The following is a 24,084-nucleotide window of genomic DNA, read 5'->3' as shown; positions in this document are numbered from 1 at the left end:
TTTTGGTATTTTGTGCAGCACTGATGCCGCTTTAGCATATTTAAGGCTATATCATAAATAGCTGCATTTATAAGTGGACTATTTAAAAAATGTTCAAAATGATTCCACTCCGATTCCCACTGGGACATTCCTCCATTTCCAGTTTCACCCTATGGTTCCGGTTTTAGCTATTCTGGCACTTTTTTTTCGAACCTAGCTTGTATTGACTCTGAATTGCTGGCAGCATGTGATAGTAAAATATCGCTGCTTACAAAACACACTAACGCCTCTTGGCTAACAGAAATCGCATCGTCTGAACAACAACAAAGCAAAGTGTACAATTTTTGTACGATTTCTCACATAAATAGTTATAAATAAATGCACATATAATGCTCTCCAACCTGCTGGTGACCAAACAAAAGGTGGTCTTCATAATAGGTGAGCCCCAACCAACAAATTAAGTGTGCCAAGTGCATAAGCAGCCGCCACATTCCCTTTTCGTTTTCCTCGTTGCAGATGAACTAAATCGGGAGCGCATTGCCCTTAGGTTCATTGACAGCCTGCTGCACGAGCAGGGGCAGGAGACGGGCACAATCAAAACGCTGCCAATTGGCAATCTGAGGCACGTGTCCAGCTACGAGGCGCTGCTGAATGAGTGCGGCAACAACAACAACAACAACAACCAGGCTGGAGAAGCCGCGGATTTCAAATCCGGTCCTACCACGGATACGGGGACCAGCAGCACAAAGGCCGAATACAATGTCATACTGCCCACATTGGCGGACCTGCTGTGCTACCAGACACCCGCGTACATCTTCAGCTTCCTCAATAGGCTGCGTCGCTCGGAGCACGTGCGACGTGTGTTCCTCTGGGCCTCGCCCCAGCACTTGCAGCATCACCATGCGCAGTACATCCTCGCCGGCTGCGAGTATCTAGCCGAGCTGATTCTCCGCCTGGAGTCGGAGACTCTGCTATCGCTGATATCGCGCAAGCCCGGCGGCGGGGTGTCCAACAAACGCTACGCGTGCCGGATCACCAAAACAGAGTTTCAAGTGACGCCTCTGGACGGTCCAGCAGCAGTTGGTTCGCCCAAGCAGCCATCGCCGGAGGCTGATCAGACAGCAGAGCCGGCCAGCAGCACCTTCAAAATAGAACTGGACGAGGATGAAGTAGTGGCGCGTAACGCTCTCACATTGCCATACGAACGGTGAGCCATCATCGAACTCCGATCTGTCTCTCAACTAAACATATTGCCATTTCAGCACCAGCGAGCCTGCTGAGGGCAACATAATTTACACACCCGATGCCGATGATGACTTCGATGACGAGGATCCCGATGAGGATCTGTGCATCTAATGTGCGCTCCAGCAGCAAACGGCAGTACAAATAGCCTTGGCTTTAAGTCTATTTAAGTCTAAACCTACTTAACTCATAGAATACCTGCAAGGAAGGAGCAAAGCAAGGTCCGGTCCAGAAATCCGACCCCCAAAACAACAGATGAAGATAGATTATGATTATGATGAACCACTGTTCTGGTGCTGGTTACACAAATTGTTGCCGAAATACCGATTCACCGACCGATCACTTTAGTACATGTAGAATTGCTCATTTATTTTGGATAACTTGGCGTTGCATATTGATATGTGAATCAAAAAATTGAAGAAACTACATGAATACACAGAGCTTACAGAGTTTAATAGCGAGAGTTAATAGTGACGACCCTATCTTATGACTTAGTTGCGGAATTTGATCTAGCTAAACCTTATTTATATCTCGAATTTTTGGTTGCAAGCTCCCCACTCTGCGAGTGGAATGGATGGGGAAGAGTGTCTCTGTCCTGTTCTGTCCGGTGCGCTGCGGCATATTCACAAAGCAGGCGACGGACGTCGACCTTGTTTCGTCATTAACTTAATCTAATGGCTATTTAATATTGCAAAATGCTCTAAAAAGCAAAAACAAAGAGGTGGATCTGCACTTGGAAGGGGTTGCTGTTGCTGCTTCCCCAAGCCGAGTGTCCGAGTCAAGATGGCGATTAGTTTCAAGTTTACACATTTATCACAAACTACGAAAAAAAACCCTACTGGTGGTGCATTGAGCATAAAAATTGAGTAATTCTTTGAGTTTTGAATCTGAATCTGTAGATTGTTGCACTTTGAGATATACACACACAGAGACATGAAAAGGTATTTACACTAGAAAATTAATAACAACAAAATGGATTAATGGCAATACAATGGACCTAATAAGAGAAGAGCTTTGCCCTCATTTGAGTAGGGCATCCACGTCGCTCTTGGGATCGGGGGCCAGCGAGCTCCAGGGGGCGTCACTGCACAGTGGCAGCGACAGTTCTGTGCCAGCATCCACCACACAGCTTTCCCTGAGCTGAAAGAATTTACCCACCAGATCGTCAATCCACCTGTGCAGCGGCGGACCGGTGAGTTTTCCGTTGGCCAAGGCCTCCTCACGCAGGGAGAACTGCTCGTCGTCGGTGTGAAGATGCTGCTGCCACTCCACTGGTAGCTCAAAGTCGTCCGGCAGGGCTATGCCCAGGCCACCGTTCCGCTTCTCCGCCTCTGGGGTCGTCTCCAGGGGCTCACCATTCCCATAGGCCATGGGGGAAATCAGGAACTTGAGCTGCGCGTAGATGGAGCTGCGTCCAATCAGCTTCGCTGTCCATACACCAGGTGTGATGGGATGACTGAGCAGGGTTTTTGAGTGGTTGATTAGATCGGTGGACGAGTCCTCCACATGCAGCTCGTTGAAGTCCTGCAGGCGACCCAGGGGATCGATCCAGAGCAGCGTGAGGTTGTACGAGTGTGAGGCGGCCCCGGAGTCCGTCGATCCCTGGTACGTGTAGCTGAGAACCAAGTCACTCTGTGGCCCCAACAGCTTCCCAAAGTTGCGCGCCACCTGCTCCTTCTGGTCGAAGTCCGTGGAGACCTCGAAGTTGCGTAATCTCTTGCTGAAGCGAGCATTCCGCGCCAGCTTTCCGTGCTGAACGGGTCGTACTCGCGTCTCCAATTGCACATCCTGCCCGGTGGCCCTCCTGGCACTAAACCGCACTAGGAATCCCTTGTACTGATCCCGGTGGAGGTAGTGCGTGAGCTCCAGTAACTCCAGAGGATCGACCCTGGCCTGACTGCCAGCCAGGCGCATTAGGCTGTCGCCCACAGATCTGGCGAGGTCATCCGCAGATCCATGCACATCCTCGTGATGGTAGAGCGACTGCCAGTACCCATGGAGGTTCAGATATTCGCTGGTATAGGGCCCATACAGCCACTCCTCCAGCTGCAGGAGCACTGCCTGGTTGATAATCGGCTCGAATTTGCGGGCAAAGAACAGCGATTTCTGTTCCGTGGCCAGCAGCCGGGGCCAGTCGTCTGGCATGAAGTCGTTGGGGCTGCAGCCGCACCAGTCAACCACGTGCTTGTACTGGCACTTGCATCCTTGTTTCCGCTTCCAGTTGGTCACATGGAGGTTGTTGTCCACATACGTGTGGCAGTGGTGGGTGTTCCGCAGGACCGTGTGGAAGAACGATTCCGCTGGGAGCAGCGTGTGTCTGAATAGCTTAAGTAGCGCTTGCAGCAGCTCATCCTCCTTCTTGGGATGCGTCACATAGGCCACAAAGGGCCGCGAGAGGGCCACCCAATCGCTTCCCCCATCCACCTGAATGCCGGCGGGCAGCTTGCGGTCTCCGATCCTCCACATGTGCGTGTCACACTCCACAAAGGTCCTGTCCAGACCCTGCTTTTGGATGAATTTTTGCGTCTCCCGGCCATGGCCCTTCACAAAGTTCCTGCCCCGATTGGCACTCAAAAAATCGACCAGTTTGTCCAGCGTCTTTACGGGGAAATCGCTCTCGCTTAGGTTTATAACGAAATCCCATTGCCACTTGGACTTGAGCAGATCCTCCATGCACTGGAGCAGCATGGTCAAGAGCGAGGCCCCGCCCCAGATGGTGGAGAAGCGTTTGCGGGCCAGGCGGATGTTGGGGAACTTCTGTTCCAGCTCTAGCAGCTTGCGGTACAGATAATCTTGTCGCTAAAAGAAAACCCCCCAGCCCCAGTCAAATGAATATCTCATAGCAATTCATCCCAGCCTTCAGCTACAACAACAAATGTCCAGCATTAAATTGTGCAAATTGGCAGAATCGTCGAGCGAGCGCACGTTTTAATTGCCGGAATCCGGTCATTGACTTTGAATTCGGACTTACCTCGTCCACATGTATGTAGTAGACATGCTCGGGTGCATACAGGGCTTTCAGCAGTCGATGCACCTGACGCAGCGCCCTGCCATTGATAGTCAGCAGAAATGCAATCCGCACGCGCTTGGCCCCCGTCGGTGGGGTGCTCGCCGCCAGTTGGGCAGTGAATTCTGCAAGAGATTAGGTTCGTTTAGTGTCGAGTCCAGTTAAAAGACTACCATCACTCGACTGTACTCACTGGCAATGCCCGTTTCGTAGATGTTCATCGCATAGAAGCCTCCGCAGATCTCTCTGGCATTGCCCAGACATTTGATGTTGCAACTGGAGTCCGGCAGCTTGGCGGCCTTGGGCGGAGTATCGAAGCCGCAGAAGCACTCGCGACCATACTGCACACCGGCATAGGGATAGCCGCTCTGCAGGCAAAGCTCCAGGCAAAGATTGGGGGAATTGGAGTTCTTGAAGCTGGTGTAGTAGCCGCCGAGCAGGCGTCGATCCTTCTCGTCGCGATAACAGCCGAGGGACACGTTGGCTGTGTGGTTGCCCGACGGGCAGCTGCTCTTCAGCTGGATGGCATAGAAGCGACCCGCCTGTATGGAACAGGCGATCTGTGCGATATGTTGGCGGCAGTCTTTCGTTTTGGCGCGCTGCAGCGCCGATATTGCTTCCTTGGCTTGGATATCACATTCGGGCTGAAAGCCCAGTTGATTGGCGGTTAGCCTGGCAGGACGGGGGAGGCTCTCTGGCGGCTCCGCTATCACCGGATTCGAGGCCAGATCACGCTGCGAGCGCTGGGCGGCGTCCACGTCCAGTCCGGAGCCGCTGCCACCACCAATGTCCACCGACTTGTAGGCCAGGAACAGTTGGATGCCAAAGATGAGGACTAGGATGATCAAAACCGGCCGATATCGTCGCAGCCAGCGTGCGGACACCGATTGCTCCATGACTACTGAAGTCGCCTCCTGCGGCTGCTGTTGCTGCTCCTTCGCGTGGTGTCGTACAGGTTGTGTGCGTTGCTATTTCTTTGCGTTTGACTGTGGCCACGATGCGGCGGCATGATACACTGCTTATTGCTGGATGTCGGTGCATTTGGATATGTACATTTGACTAATTAATGGCATTTTTCTTTAATAAAAACGCCCCCGCAACCCGCAGTCTAGCAATTTATCGTGCTTTTCCTTCCACTCGCCCACAGCGTGCTGTTAGGCGCAAAACTAGCACTGTTAGTCCCCCAGAGCGGGTGCTGTAAGACGCAACAACGATATTAATTGTATATTCAATAACAGCATCGATATTGAGAAACTGTCACCATCAGCGATATATTTAGAAACTGCCACCACTAGAAGTTAATATGGTCGATCCGAATCGTAAAATAAATCGTCTGCCCGAAAAGGATCTGAACTTCCTGGAGGAATGCGAAGCTGAGTTTGGCTCGCGCTACACAGAAGACGATGACGAGTTTATGGCACACTGCAGCAAGCCAGTGGCCGGGCCGCCAATAGTCGAGAACTGGATGAGCGGTGGGGGCGGTGGTGGCGGAGGATACTCTGGTAACAATCGATACAATAGCAATCGCAGAGGCGGCGGAGATCGTGGCTGGCACAGGCGCGAAGGAGGCGGAGGCGGCGGATACCATCACAATAACGATAGGGGGGGATACAGAGGTACGTCCAGTCCAAAAGTGGTTTCCTTTGCATAAAGTTGTGTATCCTTTCCTTTTAGACAATCACAATCGCAATCGGAACAGATACGATGTATATCAGCGCAGAGATCGTGGCCATCATCATGGAGGCGGTAGTAGAGATGGCGGCGGGGGCTATGAGCGCAGTGGTGGCGGTGGGGATGACCACCACCATGGTGGTGGTGCTGGTGGGGGCGGCCACAAACGTTCCTTCGATCAACGATACTCGCACAACGACTCGCAGGGCAGAGATCAGCCACCGATCAAGGTCAGACGGGACTACGGTAACTTTGTGCCTGCATCCAAGGATTAGCAATCGAAATTAGTATAAGTACTCTCAATGTTTGATGTTTGATGTTTGATCAATTATACACATACATATAATATACATATTTTTAATTCATTTCGCTTAACGACATAATGATACAAGATACCTGTATGCTTCCATCCTACTACCCTTTCACACGGCTGACTCTGATAGATCAATGGCATCGTCTTCGGGTGTTGCTGCCGCTGCCGCCGACATGCCCACACCCATCGCACTGAGCAGATTGGAGACCGGGCCTGCGCCACCCGCCTGCGATTTGTAGCTGTCCATCATGTTCTTCAGCGTGTTAACATTTATATTGATGGGCTCAAAGTCCTCAATGTCATCGAAATCATCCTCATCTGCCTGGGTGGCGGCTTTTTTGCCCTGGAAGGACTTGCCAATGGTGGTCTGCGACAATTCCCGATCCATTTTCTTCATGTACGCCTGGATGCTGCGATCCAGCGGGAAGCCGGTGCTTGAGCTGGACAAAGCATCGAAGTTGCGCTCGATATCGTCGTCATCCGCGTAGTCACTCATCTCGGAGTTGGAGTCCCAGTTGTCCTCTGGGATAACAAAGTCCAGGAAGTTCCTCACGTGTGTGCTATCCGCCTCCTCCGATTGGATCAATGAGTTGCGGTTACAGGCCTTGCGCATGGATTGATTCTTTCTGAGCTGCGATCCTTGAGACGTGGATGCTTTTGGCTGCCGCAGCGCCGGCTCGTCATCATCGGAGTCCAAGTCGGGGGCTTCGCCTCCGGCGTGTTCAATGCCCTCAAAGTTGGACTGCTGATCCAGGAAGTCGCTCAGCTGCTTCGTGAATTCTTCGGCGTCCATATCGCCATTTGGCTTGTAGAGTTTGTTCGGTCCGTAGCGATCCTGGAGCAGAGCATCCAGATCGTGGGCGGTAATACTGAGCCAATCATCCTTATCGCTTGGCAGTAGATTGTTCTGTTCATCGCGCAGTGCCACTGAAGCCGTATCGGACGGGTGCAGCATCAGCGCCAGAACCTCGGCTCCCACGCGCTTGGCGGTGCGGAACCGATCCTGATTTCCCTTGAAGTACTCCTGGGCCTTGCTAAGCAGGCGCGTGTGCTCCGCACTGCCCTCGATGTTGTCCCGGAAGTAGCCTTTGCCCTCGAGACTCCTTAGATACGCCCGCCAGGCAGGCTGATCCTCCAGAGCACAATCTCCTGCCCGCTGGGCTTGGGTGGCTAGGATTTCCAGGCCGCACGACAACTTAACGCCCAGAATCTGTTCCTTGTGGAGCTCTGGCTGGCTCACTTCGTCGGCGATCTTCCAGCCGAGTCGCCTTTCCGGCGTGTACTGGTTGTGCATCACCATGGCGTACAGACAGCGGGTGAATCGGACATTTGTGCGGACACGAGATGCCTCCGGTGGGAAAAACTTCATGGTTCTCAACGCCTTGATGTCCTCGGTGTCGCGATCGCAGAACGCCCTCACAGCTGATGCCACCAGCTGGGGGCGTGTTTTCAGCAGCTGCGCTGCACTGTGCGGCACCTCCACGATCTGGCGATGGATGGAGTAGTGGGGCATGGCAATCAGGAACTCCTTGAGCCGGGTCTTAAGTACGTTCTGGACATCGGTGGAGCAGCGATACAGGTTGGGATTGAGACGAATACGCTGCAAGGCGATGGGCACGGGCATGGGCTTGTCAGGGTTGGTGGATGCCGAGTTCTGCAGCAGCTGGAGGGCACCGTTGACTATGTAGGCACGCTGTTCGCAGGTGTCGGGAGAGGCCCAGTCGGGCAGGACATCGGCCGCCTCGATTAGCACGAATTCCCCATCGGAATCGCAGATCCGGGCAATGTATTCACCGCGTGCCTGCGATATTTCCAACAGAAGGTACACAATAAACCATTCGTCGCCAATGTTGTCGCCGTAGTGGGTTACCCCGTGCAAATGAGGTGGCAGATCCCCTGAAGAGAAAGAACATTCTGATTGATATTTGTGGCTATTTATAGAATTCAATGGGGCGGGCCCGTCATACCATCTTCGTCGTCTTCCGCCACATTGGTTTCATCATTTAGAAGGCGTTCCAAGGTACTGCCAGTACGCACTTGCAGCTGAAACTCATCCTTGTGCCAAATGTAGCTCCGCTGAACGACCAGCTCTCTGACAATCTCCATGATCTCCGTTTTGATGCGCAACAATTTCTCCTTCACTTGGAACTCATCCGTGAGATTATCGGGCAACTTCGGGAATATAAAGTACTCCACGTAGTCATCCTCTCGCACAAATTCTAAATTGCCCGGCTTCCTATACTTAGGGATTGGCTTTGTCTTCTTTGAAGTCATTGTCTCGTCTCGTCTCGTCTCGTCTGTCTGTTGTTGCTGGTGCTGCACCCAATGTGCCTGCTGCTCCTTTGTGTTGTGACTCAGATCGTAGGCGACGCGTGGGCCAATGGATGTGTGTATCCTGGGCGACTGATGGGGCGCTGTCCGCTGTACCCCAAAGCAAATGCAGACACGACGATTACCGAATGAGTCATACAATAATTGTTGCCAATTATTTTCCAAATTCCCTGTGATTCAAGCCAATTTCTTTATTTATTCGAAAAAGGAAAAGTTGTTGGAAAAATGAACTTAACCCACTTAAGCACCCTTTATTTAAACACGTGCACCACTCGAGCTAAACCGCAAAATTTAATACTTTTTATAAATTCTTCTTGCTGATCCAGTCCATCCTTCCGTTTTACTTGCAAAAAAAACCACGAAAGAGGGAAAGAAATAGGTCAAAGATACACCTGAACTGCGCTAAAATTCTTGAATGCTCGTGTGGTATTTAAATATGGGTTAATCTCTGTCCATGATCGGAAATCATATTCCCAGATTTTGAGATGCGGCTTAATATTACTAGCTAGTCGGGCCTCTCAGCACTGAACATATGATTTTATCCGATTGACAAATCAATCATCTACAAGTTTGTCCAATTGTAATGGCTGCCTTTTAGTGGATTGTTTATAAAATAAGGTTAAAAAAACGGTCAAGGTGTAAACCGTAAGCTTGTACGAAGAGAGCAAATCCCACTACAAAAAAGAGAGCAAGTACCAACAATTGGCCTTCGATACTATCGACTGGATAATCTGTAGAGCTGCGCGCCAAAGGGAAATTGTTTAACAGATATGAATTCAGGCACGAATTGAAAGAGCAAAAATTGAAAAATCCTGCGTATGGAAGTTTCTATACCCACCAAAAATTATATGTAGTAGATTGATGAAATTTCGAGGCTAAAATATCCCGAATTGACCGCAAAACATCGATGTTTGCGTACCCGATGTTTCTCGCTGTGTTCAAAAAACACAGATCGTGCGCTATCTCGGGATGTACGTAAACTTCGATATATCGATAGCTTTCTATCGTTTTGTATTACCGTTTGGCGGTAATATTTGAATTTGAAATTGTTTTGTTTTTTGCCCGGGAGGTGTTTTCGTAAAAATTTAAGCAAATATTAGCATGCAAACATTTTCTAAGTGCCCTACATTGCGTTTCTCTGCCTTTCTCTGTTTCTAAGCCAATTATACTATTATTTACCCATTAAACAAACACTTCTCGCGAACGAAGATAGAAGACAGGGTCAGAAGTTGTCACATTTGTTTTTTTGGGGTAAATATGGATCATTTACTCATTGCGGCATTCCAGTTCCAGTTCCAGTTTCAGTTTTCGGTAGTTGTTGCTGCTGTGATTGGTTTGGTACTTTGCCCAACTTCTATTAACTTTCGAAAGTTGATAGGCAAACAAACACGCATCGAACCGCAGATATAAAGAAGACTCTCTGCGTGCTATCTTAAGACCTGATATTTCTGTGTTCCTCGTTTATTGCTGCCACTTGGGGCCCTATCTGCACAGACAAACCGAGAGACTCATTGAGGCTAGACGCGCACACGTAAAAGAACAAAGAGAAAACGTCATCATGTTCCAAAGGAAATTCCTTTTGAGCTTGGTAAAATCCCCTCAATCTTCAACCTAGAGCTTCACTAATCACATTTTATATTCCAGCTCCTGCTTAATGTTCTCGCTTTGATGATGGCAGCCACCGTGGTAACCACACGACGCGTTCAGCCCCGGGAGGCCAATTCCTGCGAGGGCCGTCAGACGCCTGGGCCCATCTGCGAGTCCTGCGAGCTGCTGGCCACCTGCGTCCGCCATTCGAATGGCTGGGTGAACATTCCCGTGGAATCGTGTGATGTGGCCAATGGCTACTACTGCAATGCCCGGCAGGGGACCTGCACCAACGACACGGGACCCTGCCATCCGTTTGGCATCGAGGGGAACTTCCAGTGCACCTCGCAGGGCATCTTCCCGGATCCGTACGACTGCCAGAAGTATCACATGTGCTATTTTGTGGGCGCCACCTTGGTGGCCGCTGCCGTCGACTGCGGCAACGACAAGGCCTTCGATGCCAGCACCGGACAGTGCACGCTCACGCTCCAAGATCCCGTCTGCCTGCAGAGCCAGTACCACTGTCCCCATGCCGGTTACGTGGCCCCATGGCCCACCAATTCCAACATCTTCTACGTTTGCAAGTCGACGGTGAATCAGAATCTGAACGACACGATCGTCATCTATCCCTCGCTGCATCGCTGCAACGACGGAGAGACCTTTGTGGACTTTGTCTGCCGCTCGACCACCAACACGTTGCCCCAAATTCCCTCACAGCCTGGGGAGGTCGTTGACCCCAATGACAATGACTTCTCGGTGATGCCCAGCAGCTGCCAGCACGTGGGTCTCATGGCGGACATGGATGACTGCAGGAAGTACTACTACTGCTCGGCCTTGAATGGCAGCCTCCGGCACATGCAGTGCCCCGACGGCACCTACTACCGGCCCGAGCAATCCTCCTGTGTTTTGGGCACCTGCTGAGCCCTGAAGGTGGTTCGGTGTATTTCGTGACTTGTATTTGCTAGCGACGATTGTAAAAATTATCAATAAATAAAGAATCGAAGTGTACCTTACCGCAGATACGAGTGTGTCTCACTATTCGCCTCTAAATCAAATTTTGAACTTCGACGAAGCCAAGGTCGGCCGTAGATCTCTGGAACTGCGGAAATATTCATTATTCTCCAGAAGTTCTCCAGGTTTATCTTTTTTCAATTAAGTGTAAAACATTCTCCCCTGCGATTATGAGGCGCTATATAAGACCTGGCCAAACGAGTCCCGCATCACAGTCTTCAAGATGGGGCCATCCTTTCAATTACTCTTGCTACTCGTAGGGCAGTGCCTGGCGAGCAGAGTGGCAGTGCATCCTTTCGATCTGGGAGCTAGAGAGGCGTCCAATCCCTGTCAGGATGTGCGTGTGGCTGGCTTCATTTGCGTGGACTGCTCCACACTGGGCTACTGCCTGCACGATGGCAACGGCCAGTGGGAGACGCAAACGATGATGACGTGCGAGTCGGATCACAGTTTCTACTGCACGGACGAGGGCACCTTTGGCTGCACCTGGCAGTCCAAGTGCCACGTCCCAAAGCGCGGAAAGTTCTACTGCCAGCAGCCGGGAATGTTCCCAGATCCGTACGACTGCCGCAACTACCACGAGTGCAGCGCCCAGAACGTGGACACCCCCCACCAGTGTGCGAATGGAGCCGCGTACTCCACGCTCACCGACAGCTGCACCCTGCCGAAGGATAGCGACCAGTGCTCGGACGTCCAGTACGCCTGCAGTCGTGCAGGGCAGACGGGCGCCTGGTCGGCGGACAGTCGATTCTACTACATCTGCCAGAGGGATACCTCCTCGGAGGGCACCTTATTCCCCCTCCTGTTGCGCTGCTCCGAGGGATATGTCTTCAACGGCTACAGCTGTGTGACTCCCACCAGGAATCTGACGTCCAGGAGCACCCCCGTGGTTAGATCCTGCTCGAATTTCGCCATCTCCAAGTGTCCCGACTCCACGGCCAGCGATGAGTACTGCCTGTGCATCAATGGATCCCTGGAGACGCAGCATTGCCCCGATGGCTCGTACTTTGATGCCCAGCATTTGGTGTGCCGCCCAGGCACCGTAGATGCCGATGGAGAAGTACCCTCTGATTCGGGGGCCACCACTGGATCCGGCATCTGCCAGCGCGTGGGTATGGTTGGCGATTTGACCGACTGCTCGACCTTCTATCATTGCGATGCCGTTGGGGCAACGATGAAGCGCTCCCCCACCGGAACGTGCCCCATCGGGACGATTTTCAGCCTCTCGAAATTAATTTGCGAGGCAGGAACTTGTTGAACAAAAAACGATTTACTCTCCCAAATAACAAAAAACAGTTCGAGCAGATCCTTAGCCATAAATAAACTGCAGTCCGCAGCAGCAATCATGCAATGCATTTCGATGATCAGTCATCGCATTCCTTCACCACTGGATGCAGGACAATGGAGGCACCATTGCATCCAGTCCGATCCGAGATAAAGTCGTGGAAATTACTTTCCAGCGCCCACATGAAGCGCTTGTGTCCGGGCAGCACTTGGGTGGACAGGCGGCAGTCGCCGCCACGCTGCACCTCCTGCAGATTGGAGGCCTTGAAGCACGTCTCCGAGTCCCACAGATAAATGTCGTTCTCGCCCTTGTAGCGGAAGAACAGCGATGTGCCGCCATCGGCTCCCAGGAGCACGGCCTGCTTGCCGTACGGCTTGGGTCCCACGTCGATGATGGATCCCGCTCCCTGGCCCACGCGCAAGTACTCGCCCTTGATCGAGTACAGTCGCGGCGAGCTCAGGTAGCTGAAGAACAGCGTGGAGGTGCCATCCGCCTTGGAGGTGAGTGCCACATACAGCACGTCGCTGGTGGGGGCCGTGGCCTTGGGCAGGACAATGCGGTACGACTTGTTCCCAGTGATGTCATAAACGAGAATGCTGCGAGCCCCAGCATCGGCCACATAGCTGCAGGGATTACACACGGTTCAGATTCAGATTACAGGGCATATTCCGCAGACTTACACAAACGGCTTGTTGTCCTTGGAATAGTCCACGACTATGAACTGCAGTCGACTCTCGGCGGTCACCAGATCGCTCAGATCGATGCTCTTCACCACCTTGTGGTTGGCCGTGTTGATGGCCACTATTTTGGGGCCACAGCGACGGATCGGCTGCTCCAGCGTATTGACAATGCCCACATCCAGTGCCCAGAGCAGACCCTGCAATCCATCAAGAAAAAGCCATCAAAATGTATCCTTAATTCGTGTTTGCATGTCCCTTGAAATGCCAATGGACAGCGCATCGAAATGCACTCATCGCCCGCTGAATGACAATCAAATTAATATCTCTTGTGTATTCCAAAAATTGTGTCCACAAATAAATAAATAAATTCGCATGCCATGCCACCCAATTGTTGGCTATTGTCTGACAGTTATTGCTATTCATATTGTTGTTTTACATCTCCTCTCCTCTGCCCTCCCCTCCTCTTGTTTCCTCTCCTCTTCTCACATTTCAATTGTTTTTATTGCCGACTGCAACACATCACATCACATCACATCACATCAGATATGTGTGTATTTCAATATTTGTTGAATGCCCATGTTGTTTTTGTTGTGACTTTTGTGTAAATAAAATAATGAAATGTTTTTGCACAATCGAAATGCTAAAGCGAGAAATGCAATTCTGTGGATGGCATTTAAATGAGCCAGGAATTGAATGGTAGAGCAGAGGAGGGGGATTACATGAGGAGAGACGAATACCCTGGATAAGGGTGCTCCAGAAACGATGATTGCTCATTCCCCTGCTATAGGAATAACCTCTTTAGGCACTCCATTCACGCCTGTTTGTCATACAGCAGTGCCACTCTGCCAAGAAACTTTGGCACCCGATGAAGCAGTCTTCTGTGCACCCTGGGTATACACCAATCGATCACATCTCCCTCGCGCTTTGCCATAATTTAAGTATTTAACAAAACACAAAAATGTAAAGCTGTCAAGCATTTCAGCAGCAGCAGCGGCAGCAATAGCCATAGCAGATTGTTTGTTAATTGAAATCGCAAAAAGAGCTTTGGCCAATGGCTCATCAAAATGGCAGGCAGGCGCTTGGCCCTGGCCCTGGCCCTGGCACTGGCTCTGGCATAACGCTTCAAAAATTAATTCCCAGAACTTTTTTTGCATCGCATTTACATGGTGCTTCAGCTGCAGTTCGCAGTTCGTCGTTTGAGGACTGGCAGAATGGGGAGGACGACCTTTTGCCCTTTTTATAATATTCCATTCACACTGCAGTTCCGTTTTTTATGGCGGGGGTTTTTGTCATTCCTTGCGTTTATTTCTTTTCGTTGACTTTTTCGGCACCGATTGCCCGACATGAACTTTATTTGAAGCTTTTCGTGTTGTCGTTCATTTGATTAAAAAAGCCATTTTCGCTGAGAAGCGATAAAAAATGGAATTCCAGGGGAGTCCGAGACTCAAAAGGTACCCTGTATGCGACAGAGTCGGCGGTGGCGTAGCGGGGGGCTTATTCCCGTAGAGAGATAGAGGGTGGGTTATGTCCCAAAGTAGCGTCTTCTTCTGCTAGCCTATGTACCCTTTGCTACCCTCTCCTTTAGCCCACAAAAGATGCATGGAAACACGCATTTTTAAAGCCATCAAAGAGGCGCGCAAAGTGTCAACGTGGCAATGCAGAATTAATGAAACAAATTGCAGTTTTGGATGAGAGTCCGCCACCACTTTCCACTGTCCACTTTCCAATTTCTCCACTGAAACAATGCTAAAGTTAATTGCACTCACGTTCTGATCGACAGCCAGATCCACGACGGACTGCAGCGCCTGGCAGTTGCCCTCCTCCTGTATGGCCCAGCACGGATACGGTGCGATTTTGGCGAGGCACTCGCCCTTCTTCAGATTCACCTTCCCCAGGGTGAAGGGTACGCCCTGCTTGTAGCGCGGCAGTGCCACAAATGCCGAGTCCCTCTGGAGCTGGGCCCGCGTGACAATCACGTTGCGGGGCACATAGCGGCCGGACTGCACGTAGATGTTCTTGGTGGAGTCGCAGGGCCAGTGGAGGTTGCTGCCACTCAGCTGAAAGCTGAGCTCCGCCAGCGGGTTCTTGTCGCATTTGCTGGTCCCAATCGAGTTGGAGGCACTGCCGCCGGAGGACTCATCGCCGCCCGAGGAACTGTAGCCGGCATGCACCGGCGAGGAGGAGAGCAGGAGCAGGAGCAGGAGCAGGAGAGTGGAGACCACCAGCAGTGGGCGGTGCAGCAGCTGGGAGGCCATATTTCTTTATCGGTTAACACGTCAAGCCGTTTTTTTGGCCAAGTTCGAGCGCCGAGCCACAACGAAGATGAAAACTGTCTGTCTGAAGAGGGGCTTCTGCATTCTGCTTTTAAATATAAATGCTGCAGATTTGCATGCAGCGTTCGTGTCGGTGCGTGTTCTGTGGCAAGGCCGTCGGCTGCTTGGTAAACATGGGGGGAAACATGTGTCTGCACGTCTGGCCGCACCATACGCCCGGAAATTGAATAGACCACACATGCACCCAGCACCCCGTACCCTTTCCCCCCCATTGGACACCCTCTGTTCCATCGCTCTCTCTCTCTCTCTTTCCGCTGGCTCTGTTTCTATGCAATGCGGAAGCTGGCATTGGTTTCAAATTTAAAATTGTTGCAAATTGTGTCCGTGGCGGTGGCTATGGCTGGCTCTTTGTCTGGCCATCGATCGATCGATTGGTGCTCTGGACGCTCTTTAAAGTTCAGGGCTCATGTCGCAACTATTGCCAAAGTGTGTTGCCCCAAAATGCCGCCTTTGCTGCTCCTCTGTGACCTGCATCTTTGGTACAAGAAAGTTTCGATTTCTGACAAAAACATCTGTCCGGGGCTCTGGAGCTATCAGTTGAGCAAGAGATTGCCCCCCCACCACGCCCCCGGACAGCGACAGTTGAGACTTGTTCTGTGATAAGATTTTCCAAGAATCGGAATCAATGAAGGCAAAAGAATCAATGAAGAGGCAAAACGAGAGACTCAATGGAAAAGTATGAATCACACGCACATGCACACGCAGAGAACGAGGCTGCAAATGATTGACATTCCCATTGAGGCACGTAGCAAAGATACAAAAATAAGTTCTCCCACACATCCCCCGCCCCCATACACGAGATCCTTGTGCACTCCTTGGCCCCCATGTGGGACGAACACTACACTATTTGCGTTTCATTCAACTGCAGGCCGTCCGTGTAAATTGATAAACAATCTGCCAGATATTGATGCCGCCTCGGTGCCTATTTTGGGTGGCTTTTTATCTCGAACTCGGTCTCGGATTCGGGTTTGAAATACATCTCAGTGGCGCCTGTTTTCAGGTTGGGGGTATAGCTCAGGGGTAGAGCATTCGACTGCAGATCGAGAGGCCCCCGGTTCAAATCCGGGTGCCCCCTTGGAACACAACTTTTTTGATGTCACTTTTTATTTCGCCCCGGGATTATTGCACCCATTAAAGGTGTCCGTTCCTCCCGGGACAATGACCTTATCCTCTCGTAAAGAAGAATACATGTCGAATACGTGGTCATGCCACAGCCCCCATAGCCCCCACTACCCCCCACCACCCCCCGAACGCCCACGCATCAAATAATATCAAATAAAACGCGTTGACATATACGGGTGGCGGGGGGTAGGGGAGGGCGGTCTGACCCTGGGCCTCCTTCCCGGGCCACCCATTCATTGTTCTTTCTTCGCCTTTGTCTGTGCCACGTGGAGTGGCAGTGTCCGCCGCCAGCACGTGCATTGAATTACGACCTGCCCCTCCATTAAATCTCGCACGCAAAAATTTAATCTGTCGTCCGCCGGCTGGTCAATATTTTCATAAACGAAAGAATAACAAAAATGTTGAACCCTTTTTCGGAGGGTTCAAAGATTTGGCTTCCGTATCGCTGCATATCGAGATAGAGCGAGAAGGAACGAGTGAGTGAGAGGGAGAGAGCTGTCTCGGCTGGTCTGTCCATAATTCCAAATTACATGCAGATTGAATTTGTGTGAAATTCGTTTTAATAATCTGCCTCCGTCTCAGGCTCTGCTCGTCTCCGCTGCCCTCAGATGGTCATTTCCAAATTTGTGGCACCGAAGCACACTCCCACAGCAACGCATGTGTGTGTGGGGGTGTGTATGGGTGTGTGTGGGTGTGGGTGTGTGTGTGTCTATGTGTGGGTGGATTGTCTGCCAATCTGTCGGACAGAGTCTGTCTCCCTCTTTCTGATGCTTTCATGCTTTCCCTCTCTGTCTAACGATGCCATCAGCCATCAGCCATCAGGCGCACGCTGAAGCTGAAGCCTGAGCTGTAGATAAATATTTATGCGTTTCAATATAAATAATAACAGCAAAAATATCAAAAAATTTAAATTTATACCAAAGGCAAAGCGATAAACACTCTATAGAGAATGGCATAGAAAAGCGGAATGCATTGCAAGCCACTAATGGGAAAATGTAGAAAATTCGATGCGAATGATTAAGGTTTCCGTTTATGTTTTTGCCTCGAGGAAAGTGTATGCCGGCCTCCGAAACCCCCCACAAGTCGACAGCCAAAATGCTCGCAAAATGTTATTCTACTTGCGGTATTTGGCAGATGCGTAAATATAAATAAGGGAATGTTTTAGAATTCTGCCATCAGTGGGGAGCCATCATTGAGATCATAAATACGAAAACACACCCACAATTCAATTTAGTTCGGTGGATTCCCCGCCATAAATGCACTCAGAAAGCACTGACAAAAAGAATTTCAATTAACCAAAGCTGCTCCACTGGTTAGGGGCTGAATCGATGGTCATTTATGGGGGAAAAGTCAGCAAAAATCTAAAGATTGGATTGGATGGCCGGATGAATACCCCTCTCTATTGGGTGCCCTTTTAGTACCCTCTAGGCCAAAACTTTAAGCCCGCTCCAGCATTTACATATTCTGTGATTAACGAGGGTCAATCGCTGAAAAGCTGAAAGATTTGCCCAAAACTTCGGCTTAAGCTTCAGAGAAAGTTGGCAAAACTTCTTCTAATTCCACAGAATATCTTATAAACTCTCGTGCGGCCGTAATTTATGTGATTTTTGTCGCTTAAATCGCTTGACTTTGCATAAATACTTGTAAAATTAAATACAAGTCGCGGCCCATTTACCAAAGAAATTCAAACGTGACCACAGACAATATTTATTGTTCTTCTTGTAGCTGGGCATCGTACTCCGGAAGGGTATATTGGAGTTGTCGGTGGGTATGTGACGGGGAGGTATGTGCTGGTATCTCTTTGTTTCCGGAGACCCTTTAGGGTCTACTTAAGATCTACTGAGTCCCCCTATAGGAATGTACCAAATGTGCTCCCAGTAAAGTATTTTTCTTTAGTTTTCTTGGGTTTTTGCCGTCTTTAAATTACGTTTTCTGCTCCCTACAAGTGGAGAGGTATCCCCTTTGTCTATCAAGAATTCTTCTTTATATTGTTTGCTTTATATTTCTGTTTCTGTTTATTTTTGTTTTGTTTTGTGGCCGGACAAATTATTGGCTTATTTGCGTTTTCAATTGGAATTTTACGAGCATTGGCATATATAAAAGTTCATCCATCGACCCGCAGGGGAGGAGGCTAAGAGTGGGAGGTGGGGGAAAGAGAGTTTTAAAGAAGCATTTTGTTGGCGTTTGCATAAATCCCGCTCTCGCGTGGCTCCCTTGCTCTCCCTTCCTCTCATGACGCATACGCCCCGTTAAACCGGCAATAAAAAAAACCTGTGTGTGTTTGTGTGTGTGTGTGTGTGTGTGGCTTAAAGGTGACAACTGGGAGGGTGGCTAATGGGGGTCAGCGGTAGGGGCTATCTCTTATCGCCCCAATACCCCCCGCCACCACTGGTTGGGGGGGCTTACATAAATTATGTGTCAGATGAGCGGCTATCCCGGAAATGCTTGTCATCAATTCGATTTTTTTTTTTTTTTTTGCTTTTCTTGCGGGTAAATTTGTGTAGCCATGTGGGGGGAGCCGACTGCTTGCTGCTTGCTGCTGCTGCTGCTGCTGGTGGCATATAAATCATTGAGCTATTGAGGGGGAATGCGGGTCTTTGGCTGACAATTTGACATGCCAAACACGTTGGAGCCATGGGCCATGTCTGTGTGGCATGGCATGCCATGATTCCGGGTTGAATGCTTGACTGGAGGAGAGAGAGAGAGAGAGAGACAGATAGAGAGCTTAAACCCTATTCAGAGGGTAATTACGGGAATGTCGGGCAAACAAGGAGACCACTCTTCGCTCCACTCCACACAGCACTCCACAATCAAAGCCTGCAGTCATCGTGCGGCTTTGAAAATTACAGCTCGTTAAATCACAGTATCCGAGAGGGTCAATTCTCCAAAGATTGTGCATGTGCACATAATCAATTAGCTAAAAATACCGCCGGCAATCAGGAGACAGACGACCGGCGACCGGCGACCGACGACCGGCCACCGACGACGACGACACTTGTGGGGCTTTCTCGGGGCCATCAAACAGTAATTGCAATCACTTCATTGGCTGCCCATCGCAGCTGGAGGACATCCTCCATCCTTGGAGGACATTCTCCCCTCTGCTGCTGCTGCCGCTGCTCCTTGAACGGGGGTGGGGCGCCACTTGTTGCGGTTTCTGCGCTTAAACTATTTTAGTTATTTCCAGCACTAACCACAGAAGCCAGCAATCATTTTTCCACTTTCGCGTTGAGTAAACTTTTTGCCAAGGTTCTCTGATGGTTTTTTGCTGTTGTTTTTGCTAGTTTTGAAATTGAGAATCGGCGGCAGAGCACGTTGCACGATGCCCTGGAACGTTTCTGGTGGTGCGACTATGGTTATAAAAGCACGACACTTAATGGAGTCTGAGAGCATAGCCGCACACGTCGTCTGCAGCAGTCTGCACCCATCAATAGCCCCAGCATTAGCCCCAGCATCACAGAATGGCACTCAAGACGAGGCTCCCTTGGCTCTCCGCAGTCGTGCTCCTTTGGGCGGCACATCTGTGCCACGCGCAGGGCACAAAGTACGGGCTGTGGACCCCAGATCGGGCCCATTCCGACGCCCAGCCTATCCAGTGGACGGGCGGACAGTTCGAGTTCCCCTGCGCCAGCACCAAGTCGCTGTTCAAGAGCTCGGGGAAGTACGTCTCCAAGAATGTGATCGCGACACGGGCACAGCTCATTGGGGACACCATCTATCTGGCGCTGCCCCGCTACCGGAAGGGTGTGCCCGCCACCCTGGTCAAGACGAGCGTGAAGCCGGGCACCTGCTCCACGACCTTCAAGCCGTATCCCTGCTGGGATCTCCAGGAGGAGGGCAACTGCAAGGCTCTCCAGTCCGTCGTGGATCTAGTGGTGGATCAGAACGAGGTGCTGTGGGTCCTCGACACGGGCATTGTCAACACCCTCGAGACCCCCGTGCGAAAGTGCGCCCCCAAGGTGGTGGCCATGTCCGTGAAGACGGGAAAGGTCCTCAAGACAGTCTCCCTGGAGGGCCTCACGTCGAGCAGTTCGCGACTGCAGTATCTGGTGGTGGACTATGCCCCGGATGGGGGCTGCTTTGTGTACGTCAGTGATGCCGCCAACCGTGCCATCATCGTGTACAATCTGCAAGCGGATCGCGGCTTCCGCGTGGTCCTCCCGAAGGCTGTCTCTGCCGGCTGTCGTTCGAGGGATGTCCTCTACATTGCTCTCATCCGGAGGGACTGCGGCTCCACCGAGCTGTACTTCACCTACTTGAGCACCAGCAAGCTTTTCTCCCTCAAATCCGAGTACCTTCGCAGTGGCGTTGCCGATGGACGTATCTTGGGTAAGTCCTGAATCTCCTTCTCTCTCTTCCATTCCTCCAGCTCTATGTATCCCTGCGTATCCCTTAGATCTTGGCAAGAAACCCACTCGCATGGTCATCATCGGCACCGACAATGGCTCGGCCATATTCTTCCGCAATGAAGGCGATGCCGAGGTCTATCGCTGGGACACAAACTCCACCTTCGCGGAGGCCAACTTTAAGCCCGTGTACAGGAGTCAAACGTGTCAGCTGGTGACCCATGCGGTGCCCGACTACAAACGGAACACGATGCGTGTTTTGCAGAGCAATTTCCCCGACTATATGCAGAACCGTGTGGGCTGTGGTGCCATACAGCAGTTGGGCCTCATGCAGGGATGTTGGTAGAGCGCCCATGGACCATAGAGCACTCAACACAGATATACCAGTACACACACACACACACACACAAAACATCTCCCCCAAGCCACTGGTAAATGCTGTTTCGCGCCGGAGAATGAGAATCGAATCCCCTTTTTTTTTCGGGCGCTCTTGAATGCAGTTTTTGTACATAAACTAAACGACTTTTGTCCACTGTTTTTCGCTGTTGTTATCTAAGTTAAGCAAATAAACATTTGATTGTTCTTCAAACACAGAGAGAGAGAGAGAGAGAGAGAGAGAGAGCGAGTTAGAGAGGGAGGAGTAAAGTAAATAAATATCCAAGGGATACTCGTATTTGTATTTGGCTTTCCAGTGGGTTTTTTTCGGTGTCCTGCAGTTCATTCAACTTTTCTGCAATGCCAAAATTATCTTCAGTTTCAGAGTCAGTTTCAGTTACAGTTTGGATTAGCCTTAAGCTACGATAGGCATACGATACACACATTTGTGGAGGTCAATACTCGTGCCTTCTTTAAGGACAACCCCCCTTAAATGACCAAAGTTTGGAGTGAAAAGAGAAGAGAAGTTCGATAGAAAGAACCATACCCATCTCCATATATGTTCTCTGAATATCTCTGTATCAAAATAATACAGAATTCAGTAGGAAATAGCTTCTTGGACCTTTTTTATAGATCTTTATAGATTGTTCCCCTATCATAAAATCAGAAATGATCTATTATAGAGTATCCTACCTCTAAAAAGAGTCCTCTCTGACTAACGAATTTCAACCTTCGAATTCCCTTGAATTCTGTATAATTTCCTAGAGAGTGTTGAAAAATCTCTTATAATAAAATGAATAAAGCAAATTGCAGCTGTCTGATCTGTCGCCAGGTTCCTTGCCAAACACATTGCCAATGCAGGGGGATGGGGATGCTCTGATTGCATTGCTCCATTTCCATATCGTTTTCCCGCAACGGAACTGCGGAAATGCTCTGCCACTTGGCGCCACCATTCCTTTGGTAGCTTCGCACTGAAGTTGGCAACGTAATTGCCCCGGAGACGCGAGTCGCGCGACTCGACTCCTGTGTCGACTCTCTCTTTTCATCTTTAATGCTACCACTAATTGGAAAGTTGGCTGATAAATTGCACGACACGGACACGGACACGGCGTCTGTCTGGAGCTCCCTTCCTCCATTCAGTCTCTCGCCGAGTCAGCGTTGCAGTGGCTTCCGATTCACTTTGGGGAAACAGCCGAAAGGCGTCGAAAGAGTTGTTTCCCCCAATAAAAAATCAATTAATCAGCAGCTCTTGTCTGTCTCTCCCTCTCTGTCGCCCTCTTTCTGCGATCTTTGTCCTTTGGTTTTTCGTTATGGCTTCGTGGCGTGTTAATTACGCCCACTTTCGCCAGCGGGACACAATGTTGCAACGCCTTTTTCGCAGTTTTCGCACTTTTTAAGAAGGGGGTTTCTTGGGGGGGTCCAAAGGTCACTGAGCAATCACTACTGGGAATGCTGCACACTTCTGCCCACACTGAATTTCCTGCTCCGATACCCGACAGTACCGATAGTTATTTCATCGTAGAACCCAGTGTCCCCATACAGATCCATTATTATATCCTAGTGCTTTAATATTCTTTAGTGCTCATCGAAAGGTCACCTTTCTGACCCTTTAATCCCCGAAAGAACCACGGGAGATAGATAGATAGAACCCCTGCCGTTGCCCCAAATTGTGGCCTGTCTCTCCCTCCCCCCCTCCCTCCCTCTCTCTGCCTCATCTGGGACTGGAAGCAGCTGTCACACCAGCAACAAAAGCGACGATAAACTTGTCTCTCGCTTGATTTACAAACGCAGAACTGCGTGGGCGTGGCACCCAAAAAAGTCGAAAGACAGCAACTACAACAAAAAAGCAGGAAAAAAATAACTGCAGCGTACAGAAAAAAAGGTTAAAAAAACTAAATAAATACAAAACAAAGTATTCAAATATTTTGCTTAATTAGGTCTCCGGAGGGGGGTGCGGGGAATATTATTTCGAGTTTTGCGAAAAGCTTTATAACTTTTTAATTGAACTAAAATGAGAAATGAATGAAGAGACGGCAACCTTTTTTTTCAGAGTTCCATAAACAAGAAAATGCGAGTCAAAGGAATATTCTGTACAAAAATACCCGTAATTCCATCTAGAGATTGTTTTTAATTAAAGTGAAAAAGAAAGCTACCCATAAATGGAAAAGTATCTGTCACTTATGTGTTCTTTAATTTAATTTCACAACTCCAAATCGCCTTTAAAAAGCTTTGCAGAAAAGAAAGCAAGGATAGGAAATCCTCGTAAGAGAAAGTGCTTTCCCCAAAGGCTGGCGCTGGCTGCCCTTTGATGTGACAAAGGCGGATAAATAAAATAGAATTACAAATAAAATTGTTAAGAAAGAAAAGTGTTTCGTTGGCAAGAACCGCAGCCACGGCAGACCGTCTCTCTCTGTCTGAGAAAGGGGTAAGGTAAAAGCAAAAGTTGCAAGCAAACGTGGCATCAAGGACGTCAAAGGAGCATCTGACAACAGATGACAGCCACAGCAGCACAGCAGCACAGCAGAAAGACTGACAAATGATTTTCCGCTGCAGAGGGTCCACCGAAAAAATAAAAAAACGCAGACTGTAATTATATTAATGCTGAAAGCCACGGCCAGAAGCCGCGGAAAGACGTGCAATTTTAAATTTTTCCTGGACTTTGAGGAGGAGAAGAAGAAGGCATTTTCCTGCACTTTGGGGCGGCGTACAAAAGGTGGGACGCAGGCGAAGCCCATTTGGGGACTCAACTCCTCTCCCCACTCTGGAGGAAGAAAGAAACGACGTCCTCTTTCTCTTCCCAAGGCT

General features: G+C 50.0%; 8 protein-coding genes and 1 non-coding gene across 9 annotated transcripts; 6 read left to right on the top strand and 3 right to left on the bottom strand.

Moving 5' to 3' along the window:
* Positions 1-255: 255 nt before the first annotated feature.
* Positions 256-1,676, top strand: LOC108151563. Its single transcript, XM_017280238.2, has 3 exons — positions 256-417; positions 496-1,186; positions 1,242-1,676. The coding sequence occupies exons 1-3, from the start codon at positions 369-371 to the stop codon at positions 1,333-1,335; spliced, it is 834 nt and encodes a 277-aa protein (XP_017135727.1). The 5' UTR covers positions 256-368; the 3' UTR covers positions 1,336-1,676.
* On the bottom strand, positions 1,570-5,383 carry LOC108151559 (xylosyltransferase oxt). The gene is made up of 3 exons (XM_017280229.2): positions 4,422-5,383; positions 4,193-4,353; positions 1,570-4,020 (listed from the first exon to the last, which is right to left on the bottom strand). Exons 1-3 carry the CDS (start codon positions 5,122-5,124, stop codon positions 2,242-2,244), a joined length of 2,643 nt encoding a protein of 880 aa, XP_017135718.1. The 5' UTR covers positions 5,125-5,383; the 3' UTR covers positions 1,570-2,241.
* Positions 5,384-5,492: 109 nt separating this feature from the next.
* Positions 5,493-6,249, top strand: LOC108151564 (5'-3' exoribonuclease 2 homolog). Its single transcript, XM_017280239.2, has 2 exons — positions 5,493-5,844; positions 5,903-6,249. The coding sequence occupies exons 1-2, from the start codon at positions 5,532-5,534 to the stop codon at positions 6,172-6,174; spliced, it is 585 nt and encodes a 194-aa protein (XP_017135728.1). The 5' UTR covers positions 5,493-5,531; the 3' UTR covers positions 6,175-6,249.
* On the bottom strand, positions 6,241-8,893 carry LOC108151560 (protein ecdysoneless). Its single transcript, XM_017280230.2, has 2 exons — positions 8,180-8,893; positions 6,241-8,108 (listed from the first exon to the last, which is right to left on the bottom strand). Exons 1-2 carry the CDS (start codon positions 8,484-8,486, stop codon positions 6,322-6,324), a joined length of 2,094 nt encoding a protein of 697 aa, XP_017135719.1. The 5' UTR covers positions 8,487-8,893; the 3' UTR covers positions 6,241-6,321.
* A 1,046-nt stretch (positions 8,894-9,939) lies between these two features.
* LOC108153156 lies at positions 9,940-11,149 on the top strand. Its single transcript, XM_017282959.2, has 2 exons — positions 9,940-10,131; positions 10,188-11,149. The coding sequence occupies exons 1-2, from the start codon at positions 10,102-10,104 to the stop codon at positions 11,049-11,051; spliced, it is 894 nt and encodes a 297-aa protein (XP_017138448.1). The 5' UTR covers positions 9,940-10,101; the 3' UTR covers positions 11,052-11,149.
* A 196-nt stretch (positions 11,150-11,345) lies between these two features.
* Positions 11,346-12,484, top strand: LOC108153155 (peritrophin-48-like). The gene has a single exon (XM_017282958.2). The coding sequence runs from the start codon at positions 11,365-11,367 to the stop codon at positions 12,397-12,399; it is 1,035 nt and encodes a 344-aa protein (XP_017138447.1). The 5' UTR covers positions 11,346-11,364; the 3' UTR covers positions 12,400-12,484.
* LOC108153152 (major royal jelly protein 1) lies at positions 12,392-15,455 on the bottom strand. The gene is made up of 3 exons (XM_017282954.2): positions 14,873-15,455; positions 13,107-13,303; positions 12,392-13,049 (listed from the first exon to the last, which is right to left on the bottom strand). The coding sequence occupies exons 1-3, from the start codon at positions 15,359-15,361 to the stop codon at positions 12,506-12,508; spliced, it is 1,230 nt and encodes a 409-aa protein (XP_017138443.1). The 5' UTR covers positions 15,362-15,455; the 3' UTR covers positions 12,392-12,505.
* A 987-nt stretch (positions 15,456-16,442) lies between these two features.
* On the top strand, positions 16,443-16,514 carry Trnac-gca. Its single transcript has one exon. It is a non-coding gene; the product is annotated as a tRNA-Cys (tRNA).
* A 3,422-nt stretch (positions 16,515-19,936) lies between these two features.
* LOC108153153 (major royal jelly protein 1) lies at positions 19,937-21,321 on the top strand. The gene is made up of 2 exons (XM_017282955.2): positions 19,937-20,887; positions 20,955-21,321. Exons 1-2 carry the CDS (start codon positions 20,020-20,022, stop codon positions 21,248-21,250), a joined length of 1,164 nt encoding a protein of 387 aa, XP_017138444.1. The 5' UTR covers positions 19,937-20,019; the 3' UTR covers positions 21,251-21,321.
* The last annotated feature ends 2,763 nt before the right edge of the window (positions 21,322-24,084 follow it).

The sequence above is a fragment of the Drosophila miranda genome, chromosome XR, assembly GCF_003369915.1.
Source record: "Drosophila miranda strain MSH22 chromosome XR, D.miranda_PacBio2.1, whole genome shotgun sequence".
In the NCBI taxonomy this organism is placed as follows: Eukaryota; Metazoa; Arthropoda; class Insecta; order Diptera; family Drosophilidae; genus Drosophila; species Drosophila miranda.
Note: the sequence above shows the minus strand (reverse complement) of the source record. Positions and strands in the feature narration are given on the sequence as shown.

Coding starts and splice junctions, on each gene's coding strand:
- LOC108153155 (XM_017282958.2), top strand. CDS start 11,365: ATGGGGCCATCCTTTCAATTACTCTTGCTACTCGTAGGGCAGTGCCTG.
- LOC108151564 (XM_017280239.2), top strand. CDS start 5,532: ATGGTCGATCCGAATCGTAAAATAAATCGTCTGCCCGAAAAGGATCTG. Junction 5,845..5,902: donor CGATAGGGGGGGATACAGAG/GTACGTCCAGTC, acceptor CTTTCCTTTTAG/ACAATCACAATCGCAATCGG.
- LOC108153156 (XM_017282959.2), top strand. CDS start 10,102: ATGTTCCAAAGGAAATTCCTTTTGAGCTTG. Junction 10,132..10,187: donor GGAAATTCCTTTTGAGCTTG/GTAAAATCCCCT, acceptor TTTATATTCCAG/CTCCTGCTTAATGTTCTCGC.
- LOC108153153 (XM_017282955.2), top strand. CDS start 20,020: ATGGCACTCAAGACGAGGCTCCCTTGGCTCTCCGCAGTCGTGCTCCTT. Junction 20,888..20,954: donor TGCCGATGGACGTATCTTGG/GTAAGTCCTGAA, acceptor CGTATCCCTTAG/ATCTTGGCAAGAAACCCACT.
- LOC108151559 (XM_017280229.2), bottom strand. CDS start 5,124: ATGGAGCAATCGGTGTCCGCACGCTGGCTGCGACGATATCGGCCGGTT. Junction 4,354..4,421: donor CTACGAAACGGGCATTGCCA/GTGAGTACAGTC, acceptor AATCTCTTGCAG/AATTCACTGCCCAACTGGCG. Junction 4,021..4,192: donor ACTACATACATGTGGACGAG/GTAAGTCCGAAT, acceptor GTTTTCTTTTAG/CGACAAGATTATCTGTACCG.
- LOC108153152 (XM_017282954.2), bottom strand. CDS start 15,361: ATGGCCTCCCAGCTGCTGCACCGCCCACTGCTGGTGGTCTCCACTCTC. Junction 13,304..14,872: donor ATCTGGCTGTCGATCAGAAC/GTGAGTGCAATT, acceptor GATGGATTGCAG/GGTCTGCTCTGGGCACTGGA. Junction 13,050..13,106: donor AAGGACAACAAGCCGTTTGT/GTAAGTCTGCGG, acceptor TAATCCCTGCAG/CTATGTGGCCGATGCTGGGG.
- LOC108151563 (XM_017280238.2), top strand. CDS start 369: ATGCTCTCCAACCTGCTGGTGACCAAACAAAAGGTGGTCTTCATAATA. Junction 418..495: donor AAAGGTGGTCTTCATAATAG/GTGAGCCCCAAC, acceptor TCCTCGTTGCAG/ATGAACTAAATCGGGAGCGC. Junction 1,187..1,241: donor CTCACATTGCCATACGAACG/GTGAGCCATCAT, acceptor TTGCCATTTCAG/CACCAGCGAGCCTGCTGAGG.
- LOC108151560 (XM_017280230.2), bottom strand. CDS start 8,486: ATGACTTCAAAGAAGACAAAGCCAATCCCTAAGTATAGGAAGCCGGGC. Junction 8,109..8,179: donor GGCGGAAGACGACGAAGATG/GTATGACGGGCC, acceptor CTTTCTCTTCAG/GGGATCTGCCACCTCATTTG.